The sequence below is a fragment of the Pseudophryne corroboree genome, chromosome 3 (assembly GCF_028390025.1).
Source record: "Pseudophryne corroboree isolate aPseCor3 chromosome 3, aPseCor3.hap2, whole genome shotgun sequence".
NCBI classification, from domain to species: domain Eukaryota; kingdom Metazoa; phylum Chordata; class Amphibia; order Anura; family Myobatrachidae; genus Pseudophryne; species Pseudophryne corroboree.
The window spans coordinates 23,859,544-23,879,942 of NC_086446.1; the positions used below are offsets into that span (position 1 = coordinate 23,859,544).

At 45.3% G+C, this 20,399-nt stretch overlaps 2 protein-coding genes across 2 annotated transcripts in view; both read right to left on the bottom strand.

Annotated features, from left to right (window-relative positions):
- Window positions 1-1,602: 1,602 nt before the first annotated feature.
- LOC135057087 (gastrula zinc finger protein XlCGF17.1-like) lies at window positions 1,603-9,694 on the bottom strand. Its single transcript, XM_063962986.1, has 3 exons — window positions 9,551-9,694; window positions 7,526-7,578; window positions 1,603-2,845 (listed from the first exon to the last, which is right to left on the bottom strand). The coding sequence occupies exons 1-3, from the start codon at window positions 9,692-9,694 to the stop codon at window positions 2,077-2,079; spliced, it is 966 nt and encodes a 321-aa protein (XP_063819056.1). The 3' UTR covers window positions 1,603-2,076.
- A 3,052-nt stretch (window positions 9,695-12,746) lies between these two features.
- Window positions 12,747-20,399, bottom strand: part of LOC135054565 (zinc finger protein 271-like) — a 58,795-nt gene continuing 51,142 nt past the window's right edge. Inside the window, exon 6 of the mRNA XM_063957719.1 lies at window positions 12,747-16,100. Within this exon, the coding sequence (XP_063813789.1) occupies window positions 14,446-16,100 (1,655 nt within the window). The 3' untranslated portion in view covers window positions 12,747-14,445. The remainder of the gene's footprint in view (window positions 16,101-20,399) is intronic.

Here is a 20,399-nt window from a genome sequence, read left to right on the forward strand (position 1 = left end):
GGTACAGATGGGGTAGGAATTATCCATTCAGCTATACTGGACAAGGTCTGTGCAAACATAGCCCAAGGTGGATCCATTTGCGTCGGAATCTGCCTTATATTTTGCTGAAAACTATAACAATTTGCACACAAACCATCCTGAAGCAGTTCCTGAGAGGATAATACATTTTTGCAAGAGAAACATGATGCGAGTGTTGGTGTTGCTGTGAGTGTACCTTCCTCCCCCTTGCCGCTCTTAGACATGATAAATAATCAGCACTTTCAGTGTCTACACAATTTGTGACTGTAATCACTTTAAAATATTTAAAGTGACCTACAATCTGCCCCTACCCATGCACCAGCATTGAGGATCAGAAAGGACAATTACACACATATAATAAAGTCAGCAATCACACTATTATTTATTATTTATTTATTAACAGTTTCTTATATAGCGTAGCAAATTCCGTTGCGCTTTACAATTTGAAATAACACTAACAAAATGGGTGATAACAAACAGTCAGAGGTAGGAAGTCCCTGCTCACAAGCTTACAATATATAGAATCTATATACACTAGTAGTCAGTCACATGTTATACATTATTATAATTAGCAGTATGATCATAACATCAACTACAAACATATCTTTTAAGTATGTAGGAGAATAAGTTACTGATGATGTTTAACTGATCTAGCGTATTCAGACGCAATGGAGAAACAACAGTAAATGTAACAGACTCATATGCAATAGGCACTTATCTAACTTTACGTACTAAAAATAGAGATTTTAGTGCTGTATAACCCATACTCAGTAGAGTGGGATACAGGGAGACTCGCCTCGCTTCCAGGATCGATCAATACGAAAGCGAACGCTGAGTGGATCCAGACGCTACTAATGTATACTGCCGCTCCACGAACCTATAGTGAACACACGCACCGGTTATACTGCCACCTATGCTGCAACCGGGTCCACTCCTGGTAGCAATCAGTGAACACAGACGCACCGGTCACACAGCCGCCTAAGCTGCGACCAGATCCCCTCGTGAGATCGTCTGGGCAAAAGCGAGGAAACAGTTAATGGCGGGAGACTCGGCGGAAACTGGTCATGAGCCGGGGGAAGGGGCGACCAGGAGAGCGTCTGACTCCCCCTACTGACATCAACCCTAGGGATCGCGGCCTCACACTAATTCTGCAGCCTATGATCCCTAAGGCCTAGCGCTAGAACACCCGCGGTGGCGGTGCGTCAGCTACTGTTTGGTAGTCTCCTCCCAAAACAGTGCAGCTGTGTCCGTATTCCATCTAGCTAAGGGGAACCGATGCCTTACCTTCTCCCCATGCTCCGGCCACAGCCTGGTAACGTCTGATGGACCTGCTAGTATATTCGACACAGACGCCCGCCGAAACAGCACTGTACTCGTGGGTAAGCGTTGTTGCGACCCGGCGGAGAGTTGTTGGAGCGACTCTTTCCAATATGTGTATAAGACTGTTTAGAAAGATCACTCAAAAAAACATAGTAAGACTCTAAAAATAAAATAAGAAAGCTTAGGGCTGCAAAGAGCAGCAGCCCCCTGAACATGGTCCGGCTCCTGCCGCACCAAACAAAAAAAATGATTTGCCTGAGCCAGTGGGCGGGGATATATTGACGGGCCCATTGCATCCTGGGAGGCCAGAAAGCTTTGATTGAATGGTGCCCATCTGCTGACGCTCCATGATATCCCATTGTTATCCTGTGAACCCTGCCGGAGAAAGTTGGATTTTACCCGAGTTTCCATAAAAAAATCTGTTTTAAAAAATAATGCAAATTTATCTTGTTACGTGTTTAACTGAAATGCACAAGATGTAGATGCTACAAAACAATAATGTGGTCTGTTATTACACTTTAGTTTAACCCAAGTAATCTACTCCAGTCTTATATGACATTCATTCCATTTTTCTGCGGATGGTTAACTTAAATTGTTCAAGTACTGTGTGACGGGAGCTGTGCTACAAACCTGTTTTGTATCAGCTCATAGAAATGCTTTTCTACTGTGTTAAATCTGATGTCTAAAAAGATGTGATTTGTGTGTAAAACATTTCCAACACTCAGGACATGGAAATGGTTATTCTCCTGTGTGAGTTCTCTGATGTATAACAAGAGCTGATGTCTGTGTTAAACATTTCCCACACTCAGAGCATGGAAATGGCCTCTCACCTGTGTGGAGTCTCTGATGTTTAACAAGATCTGATTTGTGTGTAAAACATTTACCACACTCGGAGCATGGAAATGGTTTCTCACCTGTGTGATAGCTCAAATGTGCAACAAGATTTGATTTCAGTGAAAAACATTTCCCACACTCAGAGCATGTAAATGGTTTCTCACCTGTGTGACTTCTCTGATGTCTAACTAGATCTGATTTGCGTGAAAAATATTTCCCACACTCAGAGCACGGAAATTGTTGCTCACCTGTGTGACGTCTCTGATGTATAACTAGAGCCGATTTATGTGCGAAACATTTCCCACACTCAGAGCATGGAAATGGTTTGTCTCCTGTGTGACTTCTCTGATGTGCAACTAGTTTTGATTTCTTTGTGAAACATTTCCCACACTCGGAACAGGGAAATACTTTATCAGGTGTATAAGCTGCACGATGTGTAACAAAATCTGAGGTATTAGGAGAACAGTCCTCGCAGTTAGGGGGATCAGATGATATATCTGCACTGAGAGGTACTGGATGTATATTTAGCCTAACGGGGCTGTATCCTGGAGTATCCTGTGTGATGTTATCTTCTATGTCAGTATCTGCAGGCAAGATAAGATATCCCTCCAAGGCATTCCTGCTTGTGCCGCCATCTGCTGGAGATAAAATAACTGTATTATTATTCACAGATCTTTATATAGCGCACACATATTACTCCACACTGTACAGAGAATAATAGGATTTTAATACCTACCAGTAAATCCTTTTCTTTTAGTCCTTAGAGGATGCTGGGGACTTCAAAAGGACCATTGGGGTATAGACTGGATCCGCAGGAGACATGGGCACTTTAAGACTTTATATGGGTGTGAACTGGCTCCTCCCTCTATGCCCCTCCTCCAGACCTCAGTTATAGGAACTGTGCCCAGGGAGACGGACATTTCGAGGATTTTTGTTAACCAAGGGTGAGATACATACCAGCTCACACCACAGCACACCGTACAACATGGCATTTAACTAAAACCAGTTAACAGCATGAACCAAAAAAATCAGCAACAGGCTGATCAAAACCAAAAACACAACCTTTGTGTAACAAAAGCAATAACTAAGAACAATTACTGCAGATAGAGTCCGTACTGGGACGGGCGCCCAGCATCCTCTACGGACTAAGAGAAAAGGATTTACCGGTAGGTATTAAAATCCTATTTTCTCCTTCGTCCTAGAGGATGCTGGGGACTCCAAAAGGACCATGGGGTTTATACCAAAGCTACAGACCGGGCGGGAGAGTGCGGATTACTCTGCAGCACCGATTGAGCAAACATGAGGTCCTCATCAGCCAGGGTATCAAACTCGGTAGAATTTTGCAAAAGAGGTTGAGACCGACCAAGTAGCTGCTCGGCAAAGTTGTACCGCCGAAACTCCATGGGCAGCCGCCCAAGATGAGCCCACCTTCCTGGTAGAATGGGCCTTCACTGATTTCGATAACGGCAATCCAGCCGTAGAATGAGCATGCTGAATTGCATTACAGATCCAGCGTGCAATAGTCTACTTAGAAGCAGGAGCCCCAATCTTGTCAGAAGCATACAGGACAAACAGAGCCTCCGTTTTCTTAATACGAGCCGTTCTGGCTACATAAGTTTTCAAAGCTCTGACCACATCGAGAGACTTTGAATCAGCCAAGGCTTAAGTAGCCACAAGTACCACAATAGGTTGGTGCATGTGAAATGAAGAAACCACATTTGGTAGAAATTGTTGACGAGTTCTCAACTCCGCTCTATCCTCGTGGAAAATCAAATAGGGGCTTTTGTGAGACAAAGCCGCCAATTCCGACACCCGCTTTGCGGACGCCAAGGCCAATAGCATGACCACTTTCGAAGTGAGAAATTTCAACTCAACCGTTTGTAAAGGTTCAAACCAATGTGACATAAGGAACTGTAACACCACGTTAAGGTCCCATGGTGTCACTGGGGGCACAAATGGAGGTTGGATGTGCAGCACGCCTTTCACACAAGTCAGTACCTCTGGAAGCGAGGCCAATTCCCTTTGAAAGAAAATTGATAAGGCCAAAATCTGCACTTTAATGGAGCCTAACTTCAGGACCGCATCCACACCTGCTTGTAAAAAATGGAGAAACCGACCCAACTGAAATTCTTCCGTAGGAGCCTTCTTGGATTCACACCAAGACACATATTTTCTCCAAATACGGTGGTAATGCTTCGCCGTTATCTCCTTTCTAGCTTTCAGTAAAGTGGGGATGACCTCACCGGGAATACCCTTTCGCGCTAGGATTTTGAGTTCAACCGCCACGCTGTCAAACGCAACCGCGGTAAGTCTTGGAACACGCATGGCCCTTGCTGTAACAGATCCTCTCTTAGAGGAAGAGGCCAGGGATCTCCTATGAATAATCCCTGAAGATCCGGATACCAGGCCCTCCGTGGCCAATGTGGAACGAGTATCGCCTGAACCCTTGTTCTTCTTATGATCCGTATCACCTTTGGGATGAGTGGAAGTGGGGCGTCCACTGCTACTGCTTGAAGGTCCCTCGACCTGGAACAATATGTCTGAAGCTTCTTGTTGAGGCGAGACGCCATAATGTCTATTTGGGAATTCCCCAACGACTTGTCACTTCTGCAAAGACCTCTTGATGAAGACCCCACTCTCCTGGATGGAGATAGTGTCTGCTTCCCAGTTGTCCACGCCTGGAATGAAGACCGCCGACAGAGCGCTTGCATGTTTTTTTGCCCAGCGAAGAACCTTTGTGGCCATCGCTCCTCTGCTCCTTGTTCCGCCCTGGCGGTTTATGTGCGCCACTGCTATGTTGTCCGACTGAATCAGGACGGGCAGGCCGCGAAGATGTTCTGCTTGTAAAAGGCCGTTGTAGATGGCCCTCAATTCCTGAATACTTATGTGCAGACAAGCTTCCTGGCTTGACCATTTTCCCTGGAAATCTTGTCCCTGTGTGACTGCTCCCCAACCTCGGAGACCCGCATCCGTGGTTACTAGGATCCAATCTTGGATCCCGAACCTGCGTCCCTCTAGAAGGTGAGAACTTTGGAGCCACCACAGGAGAGAAATCCTGGCCCTGGGAGATAGGGTTATCTTCCGCTGCATGTGTAGGTGAGACCCGGACCACTTATCCAACAGGTTCCACTGAAAAACTCTGGCATGGAACCTGCCAAACGGGAAGGCCTCGTAGGCCGCCACCATCATCCCCAGCACCCGAGTGCATTGATGAATTGACACTCTTACCGGTTTCAGAATCCCCTCGACTTTGGCAAATTTAGGAGCCAACCATGTTGTTGCAGAACTGTCAGGGAGAGCGCAAAGTTTTTTAGTAACTGCTCCTTTGATCTCGCCTTCATCAGGAGATCGTCCAAGTACGGGATAATTGTGACACCCTGCTTGCGCAGGAGCACCATCATTTCCGCCATTACTTTGGTGAAAATCCTCGGGGCTGTGGAAAGACCAACGGGAACATCTGAAATTGGTAATGACAATCCTGAACCGCAAACCTCAGGTAAGCCCGATGTGGAGGATATATAGGGACATGGAGGTAAGCATCCTTTATGTCGACTGACACCATAAAATCCTTCCCCCCCTTCCAGACTGGAGATCACTGCTCGGAGAGATTCCATCTTGAATTTGAATCTTTTCAAATATAGATTAAGGAATTTTAAGTTCAGAATCGGTCTGACTGAGCCATCCGGCTTCGGCACCACGAACAGGCTTGAATAAAACCCTTCTCCCCATTGTGACGGGGGGGGTACCGTGACAATGACTTGTTGTTGACACAGTTTTTGTATTGCAGCGCACACTACTTCTCTTTCCGGAAGAGGAGCTGGCAAGGCCGATTTGAAAAAACGGTGGGGGGGCATGTCTTGAAACTCAAGTTTGTATCCTTGGGCCACAATTTCCAGCACCCAAGGATCCAGGCCTGAGAGAACCCAGATCCGACTGAAGACGTGCCCCCACCGGTGCGGACTCCCGCAGCGGAGCCCCAGTGTCATGCGGTGGACTTGGTAGAAGCCGGGGAAGACTTCTGCTCCTGGGAGCTTGCAACAACCGGCGATTTTTTTCCCCTTCCCTTATCTCTAGCAGCAAGGAAGGAGGACCCTCGTCCTTTTTATTATTCAGGACTGCATCTGATACTGAGGCGTTTTCTTTTGCTGTGGAGGGTCAAAAGGTAGAATAAATTTAGCAAGCACATTCGCTGCCACCAGCAAGAGGGATCTAGCATCTAAACGCAAGGTAGCCTTCCCTTCTACCTGTCACACACACTACAATACTTAGAAAAAATAGGTAGACGTGGGCCACACGAGGACTTGGGTTTTAAGAAGCACAGAATCAGGAACTTGATTTGTAATTTTAATTCCAAGAATACTTTACAAAGATTATTATGAACATTTTAAGAATACTCACAGGTGTACGGTACAATCAAACAAAAATTTAAAGAGGTAATAATTCAGAAGCCTAAACTTACACACAAATTTAGCATCTGGCTGTGGGAATGACACAGGTAAGTTTATCTGTTCACTTCTAGCCGCAGCTGCCCCCCATGAGAATGAACACACATATTACAGTGAAAGGGATAGATATACCCTCAGCTGCCCTCACTTCCCCCCAGCCTTGGGGTTTTTAACCAGCTCAATGCTGTCTTGCACAGTTTGCTTGAAGATCAGTGTTTGTTTAAAGAGGGCGACTGAATGATGCAGTCTACCACCCCTCAAACATTTATGACTGGCACAGGATGAGAAATCACTGTTGCCGAACATAAATTTCTTCTTCCATTTTATTGTCCCTACTAAACACATTTATTGCTTCAGGACTCTCTTTGCACATGTAATATCTGCCTCACCTGCACTGCACATGGTTTTGCACAACTGCTAAAAAATGTCCTGCTGCGATCAACTTGGAATTACCCCCTATATCTCATACATACATTACACTGCTACACCAGAGGGAAGTACCTCTAGGTTATACTATGAGGTAGACTGGAAACATTTTCTCAGTCCTTCTATGAAAACTGCAAAGTGTGAACATAAGGAAGCCATATACAGAAGAATTTTGCCACCATTTTTATTTTTGCAGGGATACATCAGTCCAGTCCATAATAAATAAGGAATATATTCTGGGGTATAAGGTTACAGAGATAGGATCAGGAGAGATCCATTGAGACAATACAATCTTCTTGATGCCGGCTGGCGATTTTACAAGCCGTGTTCCGTTACCTTTGGTTAATTTCCATGAATTTGTCTTGTAGTAAATACCCCAGAATGTACACGTTTCATCAACAAATTCAATCATCAGTATTAGTAATATAATTTGGGCGTTCCATCCATACTTGTACTTGTGGGCCGGTCCACAAGCAACGTACAATATCTGTTTATGGTGTCCCACATTTATAGCAGCTAGAAGTAGGTGCATCACCTATAAGACAATATAATCTAGGGGTGAAGTAAGATATCTGCAATATAATATGATGCATCTCGGCATAGGAGATAGAATTGTTTATTTAATGTAAGATTTGCAGCTAGAATTGTCTGTAATGAAAGACCTGGAAAGTCCGTTCTCCACTCCAGTCGCCCTTACCCGTTTCTATATTTAGCAATGGGCGAAAATGTGTATATATGATGTGTATAATGCACTATACAAACCACACTCCTTGTCTGCTGCATCTTTCATTTGTTTCTACCCACCGAGAATTACTTTGTGGTTTGTGAGTCACCATTTATACACCATTCCAATACAACAAAAAATATACGTTATGGTAAAAACTTACCGTTGATAACGGTATTTATCCTAAGTCCACAAATTCCACAGGATAACAATGGGATATGATGGAGCGGATTGGCACCAATTGATCAAAGCTTTCTGGCCTCCCAGGATGCAACGGGCCCGTCCATATATCCCCGCCCTCTGGATCAGGCAAATCAGTTGTATTCCAAAGCACTAGGCAGGAGCATCATGTAGAGCCCTAATCAGGCGAGAAGAACACACATGCACACACTTCCATACAAGAGGGAAGAGGTTAGGGAGTAGAAAGATCCTCAAATCAGGTGCGTCATGGTGGAATCCCTGTGGACTTAGGAGAAATACCGTTATCAACGGTAAGTTCTTACCAGAACGCATATTTCTCTGGCAGGGTCCACAGGTTATCCACAGGATAACAATGGGATTTCCCAAAGCAATTTAGTGGTGGGAACGCTGAACCCTTCGCCTGAATTCAGCATCATGAGAGGCAAAGGTATCCAAGGCATAATGTCTAATGAATGTGTTAATGGAAGACCATGTGGCTGCCTTACAATTCTGTTCTGCTGAAGCACCACGTTGTGCTGCCCATGAAGGACCTTCCTTACGAGTAGAGTGAGCAGAGACATTAGCCGGAACAGCGAGATCAGCCTGAAAATATGCTTCTGAAATAGTCATCCGAAGCCATCTTGTCAGCGTCTGTTTACTAGCAGGCCATCCTCTCGTGAAATCTGTAGAGAATGTAGAGCGATTTTGTCTTTCTGATGGCACTGGTACGATCCACGTAGATCCTTAACGCATGGACCACGTCCAGCGATGCATCTCCCGCAGAAAGTCCTGATACCTGTAAAAGCCGGGACTACAATTCCTTCATTAAGGTGGAATTTAGATAGCACCTTAGGAAGATACCCAGATCTAGTTCTAAGAACTGCTTTATCTGGATAAAAAGTCAGAAATGGGGAACGACATGACAGCGCCCCTAAGTCTGATACTTTTCTAGCTGATGCCATAGTCAGTAGAAAGAACACTTTAGCTGTCAACCATTTAAGATCCACTTTATTAAGTGGTTCAAATGGAGCAACTTGAAGGGCCTTCAGGACTACACATAAGTCCCACGGTACTGCAGGCGGAACAAATGGAGGTTGAATGCGCAACATTCCCTGGAAAAAAGTACGCACATCCTGTAAGTTGGCAATTTTCTTTTGGAACCATACAGTCAATGCTGATACTTGCACTCTCAAGGAAGCTACCTTCAAACCCTTATCCATTCCTTCCTGAAGGAATGCTAAGAACCTGGAAACTCTGAAAGTTTTATGGTCCATTTTCCATCCACTGCACCAATGAATATAGGCTTGCCATATTCGGTGATAAATACGAGCTGAGGAAGGTTTCCTTGCTCTGTGCATTGTTTGAATTACCTGTTTAGAGAATCCTCTTGACTTCAGGATAGAGGTTTCAAGAGCCACACCATCAAAGACAGCCGTTCCAGATGTCTGTGATAACAAGGACCCTGCATCAGTAGATCTGGACAATGAGGCAGCAGAAGTGGAACCTCCACTGACATCCTCTGCAGAACTGTGTACCAATGTCTTCTGGGCCAAGCCGGAGCTATTAGTATCACAGCACCCCTTCCTTGCTTTATTTTTCTCACCACACTGGGTAACAAGGGGATCGGAGGAAACACATAAGCTAGATGAAAGTCCCATCTCACTGACAAGGCGTCCACAATGATTGCTCTGGGGTCCTTTGTTCTTGACCCGTAAGCGGCCACTTTGTTGTTCATGCGGGACGCCATGAGATCTATCTCTGGCAACCCCCATTTGTCTACTAGAGTCTGGAAGACCTCCGGGTGTAGAGCCCATCGCTTGCCTGAATGGTGTGTCGACTGAGAAAGTCCGCTTCCCAGTTTAGGACTCCTGGAATGAACACTGCGGACAAGGATGGATGATGAAGTTCTGCCCACTTTAGTATGCAACTTACCTCCTTCATTGCTTTTTGGCTGCGAGTTCCTCCCTGATGGTTGAGGTACGCTACTGCCGTCACATTGTCTGAGCGGATCTGGATTGGTTTTCCTTGAAGATTGTCCTTTGCCTGAATCAGTGCCATGCCTATTGCCTGAAGTTCCAACACATTTATTGGTAGGCAACTTTCTTCTCTGATCCACTGTCCCTGGAAGCACAATCTTCTGGACACTGCTCCCCAGCCCTGGAGACCTGCATCTGTTGTCAGAATCTCCCAATCTGATATCCAAAAGGGTCTCCCCTTGTCCAGATTAGATGTCTGTAGCCACCAGGCTAATGACCTTTTTACTTTTACCGAAAGTACCATAGTCTGTTTCTTTATTGTCTGATGTAATCCATTCCATTTGGCAAGAATCAGATGCTGCAGAGGCCTCGATTATAATTGTGCATGCTCCACCATGTCGAAAGTTGACACCATCAAACCCATCACTTGCATTGCTGCGTGAATGGATACCGTTTGACTGTGTAGCAAGTCCTGAACCCTTGACTGGATCTTGGATATCTTGTTCTGAGGTAAAATTACCCGCTGCAGACCTGAATCCAGTACAGCCCCCATGTGAGTCATCCACTGTGACGGAACTAGAGACGATTTTGCCCAATTTATGAGCGATCCATGTCTCTGCAGACAAGCTATTGTCTATTGGAGATGACATAGGAGCAACTCCTGTGACTGTGCCAGGATTAAAAGATCGTCGACGTATGGAAAAATTCTTATCCCCTGCTGGCGGAGATATGCTGCCATAACCACCATAATTTTGGTAAATACTCTGGGAGTTGTGGCTAACCCAAAGGATAGAGCCTGGAATTGAAAATGCTGTTGGAGGATAACAAACCTGAGATAACACTGATGGGACAGTGCTATAGGAACATGTAGGTAAGCATCCTGTATATCCATGGATTCCATATAATCTCCTGGCTCCATGGCCAAGATTATGGAACTTAACATCTCCATGTGAAACCGAGGTACCCAACTGTATTTGTTCAGCATTTTGAGATTGAGAATGGGCCGAGATGACCCATGTGGCTTCTGAACCAAAAATAGGTTGGCGTAAAAAACCTGTCCTCGCTGTGCAAGGGGAACTGAAATAATTACTCCTGACTGAAGCAATTTCTGAACCGCTTCTTGCAAAGCCCTGGCCTTTGCTTCGACCCGAGATGGACTGGTACAGAAAAACCTTTGAGGATGCTTCTTGGAGGGAAAAGCATAACCTAGATACACCACTTCCTGCACCCAGGCATCTGTTGTAGACTGTTGCCAAATCTGTGTAAACTGCAGAAGTCGGCCCCCTACCCTGGGGTCCCCCAGGTGGAGGCTCACACCATCAGGCTGATGGCTTATCCTCTGATTTGGACGCTTTTAGTCTTACCAGACTTCTTATATTGGGGCTTGCGATTACTTTTTCCCTTACCCTTTCTTTGAGACTGAAAAGGCAGAAAAATCCGAGTTTTAGGTTTGTATAATGTGGAAAGAAACTTTACCTTTTTGGAGTCTGCTTCTGACTCCAAAATATCTGTCAATTCTTTGCCAAAAAGAATATTTCCAGAAAAAGGCAAAGATTCCAAAACCTTCTTAGATTCTGAATCAGCTTTCCACGTACGTTACCAAAGTGCTCTGCGAGCAGCTATTGTTGAAGCCGATGCCCTGGAGGCAATAGTACCCATATCCAACGCTGCTTCTTCCAGAAACATTGCAGCCTGTTTTATATGAGCTATATGGGATTATTGCTCTCTAGAAGCTATTGAAAATCCCCCTCCAATGCATCAGCCCAGGCAGCCACTGCCTTTGCCATCCAAGCTGAAGCCATGGCTGGCCTTATGACTGCCCCAGACAGGGGAAACAATTGTTTTTAGAAACCCATCTACTCTCCTATCCATGACATCATTTAATGATGTTGAAGGCAAAGGTAAAATAGATTTCCGCACTAATTGAATTACATGCGGATCTACTTTAGGAGCCACCTCCCTTTTTTCACAATCCCCAGCTGGAAGAGGATAATTGGAATCCCATTTCTTTGGAATTCTAAAATCTCTTATTGGGCGTTGCCCAAGTCTCTTCCATGATTTCCGTCAGTTGATCTGACCCTGGGAAACGCTCAGTTTTAACTGTTTTAGGACATTTAAACACAGGTGCCATAGTTTTTAACACAGGCTCTGCTGAATCCTCTAGGGATAGAATGGCTTTTATAGCTCTAATTAACTCAGCTATATCGACTGAGTTGAGACCTTCCTCCTCTTCTTCGTATGCCGAAGTAGCATTATCTGAGCTTTCATCTTCTGATGAATCTTCGTCTGCCTCCTGTGTAGCCTGTGAAGGTGAAGATTTACTTACCCTCGGCTTATCCACCTGTTTCCCTTGAGAAGGTGCTGGTGGGAATGATATACCGTAGGTAGGGAGCTGCATGTAAGGGTTAATAGTGTAACCTTTATCTGGTACAGATGGGGTAGGAATTATCCGTTCAGCTATACTGGACAAGGTCTGTGCAAACATAGCCCAAGGTGGATCCATTTGCGTCGGGGATATGCATTATATTTTGATGAAAACTATAACAATTTGCACACAAACCATCCTGAAGCAGATCCTGAGAGGATAAAACATTTTTTCAAGATAAACATGAAGTGAGTGTTGGTGTTGCTGTGAGTGTACCTTCCTCACCCTTGCCGCTCTTAGACATGATAAATAATCAGCACTTTCACAGTGTCTACACAATTTGTGACTAATCACTTTAAAATATTTAAAGTGACCTACAATCTGCCCCTACCCATGCACCAGCATTGAGGATTAGAAAGGACAATTACAGACATATAATAAAGTCAGCAATCACACTATTATTTTATTATTTATTTATTAAGTTTCTTATATAGCGTAGCAAATTCCGTTGCGCTTTACAATTTGAAATAACACTAACAAAATGGGTGATAACAAACAGTCAGAGGTAGGAAGTCCCTGCTCGCAAGCTTACAATATATAGAATCTATATACACTAGTAGTCAGTCACATGTTATACATTATTATAATTAGCAGTATGATCATAACATCAACTACAAACATATCTTTTAAGTATGTAGGAGAATAAGTTACTGATGATGTTTAACTGATCTAGCGTATTCAGACGCAATGGAGAAACAACAGTAAATGTAACAGACTCATATGCAATAGGCACTTATCTAACTTTACGTACTAAAAAAAAAGAGATTTTAGTGCTGTATAACCCGTACTCAGCAGAGTGGGATACAGGGAGACTCGCCTCACTTCCAGGATCGATCAATACGTTAGCGAACGCTGAGTGGATCCAGCGCTACTAGTGTACACTGCCGCTCCACGAACCTATAGTGAACACAGACGCTGAGTGAATACAGACGCACCAGTTATACAGCCGCCTATGCTGCAACCGGGTCCACTCCTGGTAGCAATCAGTGAACACAGACGCACCGGTCACACAGCCGCCTAAGCTGCGACCAGATCCCCTCGTGATAGCATCTGGGCAAAAGCGAGGAAACAGTTCATGGCGGGAGACTCGGCGGAAACTGGTCATGAACCTGGGAGAGGGGCGACCAGGAGATCGTCTGACTCCCCCTACTGACATCAACCCTAGGGATCGCGGCCTCACACTAATCCTGCAGCCTATGATCCCTAAGTCCTAGCGCTAGAACACCCGGGGTGGTGGTGCATCAGCTACTGTTTGGTAGTCTCCTCCCAAAACAGTGCGGCTGTGTCCGTATTCCATCTAGCTAAGGGGAACCGATGTCTTACCTTCTCCCCGTGCTCCGGCCACAGCCTGGTAAGGTCTGATGGACTTGCTAGCATATCCGACACAGACACCTGCCGAAACAGCACTGTACTCGTAGGTAAGCGTTGTTGCGACCTGGCGGAGAGTTGTTGGAGGGACTCTTTCCAATATGTGTATAAGACTCTGTTTAGAAAGATCACTCAAAAAAACATAGCAAGACTATAAAAATAAAATAACAAAGCTTAGGGCTGCAAAGAGCAGCAGCCTTCTGAACATGGTCCGGCTCCTGCCGCACCAAACAAAAAAATGATTTGCCTGAGCCAGTGGGCAGGGATATATGGACGGGCCCATTGCATCCTTGGAGGCCAGAAAGCTTTGAGTGATTGGTGCCAATCTGCTGACGCTCCATGATATCCCATTGTTATCCTGTGGACCCTGCCGGAGAAAGTTGGATTTTACTGAGTTTCCATAATAAAATCTGTTTTAAAAAATAATGCAAATTTATCTTGTTACGTGTTTAACTGAAATGCACAAGATGTAGATGCTACAAAACAATAATGTGGTCTGTTATTACACTTTAGTTTAACCCGAGTGATCTACTCCAGTCTTATATGACATCCATTCCAATTGTCTGCGGATGGTTAACTTAATTTGTTCAAATACTGTGTGACGGGAGCTGTGCTACAACCCTGTTTTGTATCAGCTCATAGAAATGCTTTTCTACTGTGTTAAATCTGATGTCTAAAAAGATGTGATTTGTGTGTAAAACATTTCCAACACTCAGGACATGGAAATGGCTATTCTCCTGTGTGAGTTCTCTGATGTATAACAAGAGCTGATTTCTGTGTAAAACATTTCCCACACTCAGAGCATGGAAATGGCCTCTCACCTGTGTGGATTCTCTGATGTTTAACAAGATCTGATTTGTGTGTAAAACATTTCCCACACTCGGAACATGGAAATGGCTTCTCACCTGTGTGGATTCTCTGATGTTTAACAAGATCGGATTTATTTGTAAAACATTTCCCACACTCAGAGCATGGAAATGGTTTCTCACCTGTGTGACATCTCAAATGTGCAACAAGATTTGATTTCAGTGTAAAACATTTCCCACACTCAGAGCATGTAAATGGTTTCTCACCTGTGTGACTTCTCTGATGTCTAACTAGATCTGATTTGAGTGTAAAACATTTCCCACACTGAGAGCACGGAAATGGTTGCTCACCTGCATGACGTCTCTGATGTCTAACTAGATCTGATTTGAGTGTAAAACATTTCCCACACTCGGAGCACAGAAAGGGTTGCTCACCTGCGTGACGTCTCTGATGTATAACTATAGCTGATTTATGTGCGAAACATTTCCCACACTCAGAGCATGGATATGGTTTCTCACCTGTGTGATAGCTCAAATGTGCAACAAGATTTTGTTTCAGTGTAAAACATTTCCCACACTCAGAGCACGGAAATGGTTGCTCACCTGTGTGACGTCTCTGATGTATAACTAGAGCTGATTTGTGTGCGAAACATTTCCCACACTCAGAGCATGGAAATGATTTCTCACCTGTGTGACACCTCAAATGTACAACAAGACTATGTTTCAGTGTAAAACATTTCCCACACTCAGAGCATGTAAATGGTTTCTCACCTGTGTGACTTCTCTGATGTCTAACTAGATCTGATTTGCGTGAAAAATTTTTCCCACACTCAGAGCACGGAAATTGTTGCTCACCTGTGTGACGTCTCTGATGTATAACTAGAGCTGATTTATGTGCGAAACATTTCCCACACTCAGAGCATGGAAATGGTTTCTCACCTGTGTGAGAGCTCAAATGTGCAACAAGATTTTGTTTCAGTGTAAAACATTTCCCACAATCAGAGCACGGAAATGGTTGCTCACCTGTGTGACTTCTCTGATGTTTAATAAGATCTGATTTATGTATGAAACATTTTCCACACTCAGAACACGGAAATGGCCTCTCATCTGTGTGACTTTTCTGATGTCTAACAAGATTTGATTTCAGTGTAAAACATTTACCACACTCACGGCATAGAAAAGGCCTCTCACCTGTGTGATGTCTCTGATGTATAATTAAAGTTGATTTATGTGGGAAACATTTCCCACACTCAGAGCATGGAAATGGTTTGTCTCCTGTGTGACTTCTCTGATGTGCAACTAGTTTTGATTTCTTTGTGAAACATTTCCCACACTCGGAACAGGGAAATACTTTATCAGGTGTATAAGCTGCACGATGTGTAACAAAATCTGAGGTATTAGGAGAACAGTCCTCGCAGTTAGGGGGATCAGATGATATATCTGCACTGAGAGGTACTGGATGTATATTTAGCATAACGGGGCTGTCTCCTGGAGTATCCCGTGCGATGTTATCTTCTATGTCAGTATCTGCAGGCAAGATAAGATTTCCTTCCAAGGCATTCCTGCTTGTGCCGCCATCTGCTGGAGATAAAATAACTATTATTATTCACAGATCTTTATATAGCGCACACATATTACTCCACACTGTACAGAGAATAATAGGATTTTAATACCTACCGGTAAATCCTTTTCTCTTAGTCTGTAGAGGATGCTGGGGACTCCAAAAGGACCATTGGGGTATAGACTGGATCCGCAGGAGACATGGGCACTTTAAGACTTTATATGGGTGTAAATTGGCTCCTCCCTCTATGCCCCTCCTCCAGACCTCAGTTATAGGAACTGTGCCCAGGGAGACGGACATTTCGAGGATTTTTGTTAACCAAGGGTGAGATACATACCAGCTCACACCACAGCACACCGTACAACATGGCATTTAACTAAAACCAGTTAACAGCATAAACAAAAAAAAATCAGCAACAGGCTGATCGAAACCAAAAACACAACCTTTGTGTAACAAAAGCAATAGCTATGAACAAGTACTGCAGATAGAGTCCGCACTGGGACGGGCGCCCAGCATCCCCTACGGACTAAGAGAAAAGGATTTACCGGTAGGTATTAAAATCCTATTTTCTCCTTCGTCCTAGAGGATGCTGGGGACTCCAAATGGACCATGGGGTTTATACCAAAGCTACAGACCGGGCGGGAGAGTGCGGATTACTCTGCAGCACCGATTAAGCAAACATGAGGTCCTCATCAGCCAGGGTATCAAACTCGGTAGAATTTTGCAAAAGTGGTTGAGACCGACCAAGTAGCTGCGCGGCAAAGTTGTACCGCCGAGATTCCCCGGGCAGCCGCCCAAGATGAGCCCACCTTCCTGGTAGAATGGGCCTTCACTGATTTCGATAACGGCAATCCAGCCATAGAATGAGCATGCTGAATCGCATTACAGATCCAGCGTGCAATAGTCTACTTAGAAGCAGGAGCCCCAATCTTGTTGGAAGCATACAGGACAAACAGAGCCTACGTTTTCTTAATACGAGCCGTTCTGGCTACATAAATTTTCAAAGCTCTGACCACATCGAGAGACTTTGAATCAGCCAAGGCTTCAGTAGCCACAGGTACCACAATAGGTTGGGTTTATGTGAAACGAAGAAACCACCTTTGGTAGAAATTGTTGACGAGTTCTCAACGCCGCTCTATCCTATCTAATCAAATAGGGGCTTTTGTGAGACAAAGCCGCCAATTCTGACACCCGCCTTTCGGACACCAAGGCCAATAGCATGACCACTTTTGAAGTGAGAAATTTCAACTCAACCGTTTGTAAAGGTTCAAACCAATGTGACATAAGGAACTGTAACACCACGTTAAGGTCCCATGGTGTCACTGGGAGCACAAATGGAGGTTGGATGTGCAGCACGCCTTTCACAAAAGTCAGTACCTCTGAAAGCGAGGCCAATTCCCTTTGAAAGATAATTGATAAGGCCAAAATCTGCACTTTAATGGAGCCTAACTTCAGGCCCGCATCCACACCTGCTTGTAAAAAATGGAGAAACCGACCCAACTGAAACTCATCCGTAGGAGCCTTCTTGGATTCACACCAAGACACATATTTTCTCCAAATACGGTGGTAATGCTTCGCCGTTATCTCCTTTCTAGCTTTCAGTAAAGTGGGGATGACCTCACCGGGAATACCCTTTCGCGCTAGGATTTTGCGTTCAACCACCACGCTGTCAAACGCAACCGCGGTAAGTCTTGGAACACGCATGGACCTTGCTGTAACAGATCCTCTCTTAGAGGAAGAGGCCAGGGATCTCCTATGAGTAATTCCTGAAGATCTGGATACCAGGCCCTCCGTGGCCAATGTGGAACGAGTATCGCCTGAACCCTTGTTCTTCTTATGATCCGTATCACCTTTGGGATGAGTGGAAGTGGAGGGAACACATAGACCGACTGAAACACCCACGGTGTCACTAGGGCGTCCACTGCTACTGCTTGAAGGTCCCTCAACCTGGAACAGTATGTCTGAAGTTTCTTGTTGAGGCGAGACGCCATCATGTCTATTTGGGAATTACCCAACGACTTGTCACTTCTGCAAAGACCTCTTGATGAAGACCCCACTCTCCTGGATGGAGATCGTGTCTGCTGAGGAAGTCTGCTTCCCAGTTGTCCACGCCTGGAATGAAGACCGCCGACAGAGCGCTTGCATGTTTTTCCGCCCAGCAAAGAACTTTTTTGTGGCCTCCGCCATCGCTGCTCTGCTCCTTGTTCCGCCCTGTCGGTTTATGTGCGCCACTGCTGTTATGTTGTCCGACTGAATTCAGGACGGGCAGGCCGCGAAGAAGATGTTCTGCTTGTAAAAGGCCGTTGTAGATGGCCCTCAATTCCAGAATGCTTATGTGCAGACAAGCTTCCTGGCTTGACCATTTTCCCTGGAAATCTTGTCCCTGTGTGACTGCTTCCCAACCTCGGAGACTTGCATCCGTGGTTACTAGGATCCAATCTTGGATCCCGAACCTGCGTCCCTCTAGAAGGTGAGAACTTTGAAGCCACCACAGGAGAGAAATCCTGGCCCTGGGAGACAGGGTTATCTTTCACTGCATGTGTAGGTGAGACCCGGACCACTTATCCAACAGGTCCCACTGAAAAACCCTGGCATGGAACCTGCCAAATGGGAAGGCCTCGTAGGCCGCCATCATCTTCCCCAGCACCCGAGTGCATTGATGAATTGACACTCTTACCGGTTTCAGAATCCCCTTGACTTTGGCAAATTTAGGAGCCAACCATGTTGTTGCAGAACTGTCAGGGAGAGCGCAAAGTTTTTTAGTAACTGCTCCTTTGATCTCGCCTTCATCAGGAGATCGTCCAAAAACGGGATAATTGTGACACCCTGCTTGCGCAGGAGCACCATCATTTCCGCCATTACTTTGGTGAAAATCCTCAGGGCCGTGGAAAGACCAAACGGTAACGTCTGAAATTGGTAATGACAATCCTGAACCGCAAACCTCAGGTAAGCCTGATGTGGAGGATATATAGGGACATGGAGGTAAGCATCCTTTATGTCGACTGACACCATAAAATCCCCCCCTTCCAAACTGGAGATCACTGCTTGGAGAGATTCCATCTTGAATTTAAATCTTTTCAAATATAGATTGAGAGATTTTAAGTTCAGAATCGGTCTGACTGAGCCATCCGGCTTCGGCACCACGAACAGGCTTGAATAAAACCCTTCTCCCCGTTGTGACGGGGGTTCCATGACAATGACTTGTTGTTGACACAGTTTTTGTATTGCAGCGCCAACTACTTCTCTTTCTGGAAGAGAAGCTGGCAAGGCCGATTTGAAAAAACGGTGGGGTCGGGGGGGCATGTCTTGAAACTCCAGTTTGTATCCTTGGGCCAAAATTTCCAGCACCCAAGGATCCAGGCTTGAGAGAACCCAGACCCGACTGAAGAGCTGAAGACGTGCCCCCACCGGTGCGGACTCCAGCAGCGGAGCCCCAGTGTCATGCGGTGGACTTGGTAGAAGCCGGGGAGGACTTCTGCTCCTGGGAGCTTTCCACAACCGGCGATCTTTTTCCCCTTCCCTTACCTCTAGCAGCAAGGAAGGAGGACGCTCGTCCTTTTTTTTTTATTATTTATTAGACCGAAAGGACTGCATCTGATACGGAGGCATTTTCTTTTGCTGTGGAGGGACAAAAGGTAGAAAAAATGACTTACCCACGGTAGCTGAAGATACCAGGTCCGCGAGGCCTTCACCAAACAAAATGCCACCTTTGTAGGGCAGAGCCTCCATAGCCTTCTTAGAGTCAGCATCACCATTCCATTGACGAGTCCACAACGCTCTCCTATTCGAGATTGCCATGGCATTGGCCCTTGATCCCAAGAGGCCAATATCTCTCGCAGCCTCCTTTAGATAGACTGCAGCGTCCCTGATATGACCCAGCGTCAAAAGCACGCTATCTCTATCCAGGGTGTCAATTTCAGATGACAAGTTATCTGCCGACTTTTCAATAGGGCTACTTACCCATGCCGCTGCCACGGCAGGTCTGAGCAGCGTACTTATAGTGACAAATAGATTTCAAGGTAGTTTCCTGCTTACGATCCGCAGAATCCTTTAGGGCTGCCGTCCACCGTGGGCGTCAACTCCCACTTTACCCTATCCTCAGAGGGAAACGGATATGCCATAGAAATTCTCTTGGGAATCAGCAACCTCTTGCAGGAGTATCCCAAGCCTTTTCAAAAAGAGTGGTCAGTTCATGAGGAAGGAAACGTTACCATAGGTTTCTTTCCCTTATACATACAGACCCTTGTCAGGAATAGCAGGGTCTGCCGTGATATGTAACAGGTCCTTAATTGCCAATCATGTTCTGAATGCTCTTA

What these genes read in the sequence shown, in the direction of transcription:
- LOC135057087 (XM_063962986.1), bottom strand. Translation starts at nt 9,694, where the DNA reads ATGGCGTCCCGCATGAACAACAAAGTGGCCGCTTACGGGTCAAGAACA. An exon ending in TCCCCTTGTTACCCAGTGTG is followed by an intron (nt 7,579 to 9,550) that starts GTGAGAAAAATA and finishes ATTGTCTTATAG; the next exon opens with GTGATGCACCTACTTCTAGC. An exon ending in GGACACCATAAACAGATATT is followed by an intron (nt 2,846 to 7,525) that starts GTACGTTGCTTG and finishes CGCTATATAAAG; the next exon opens with ATCTGTGAATAATAATACAG.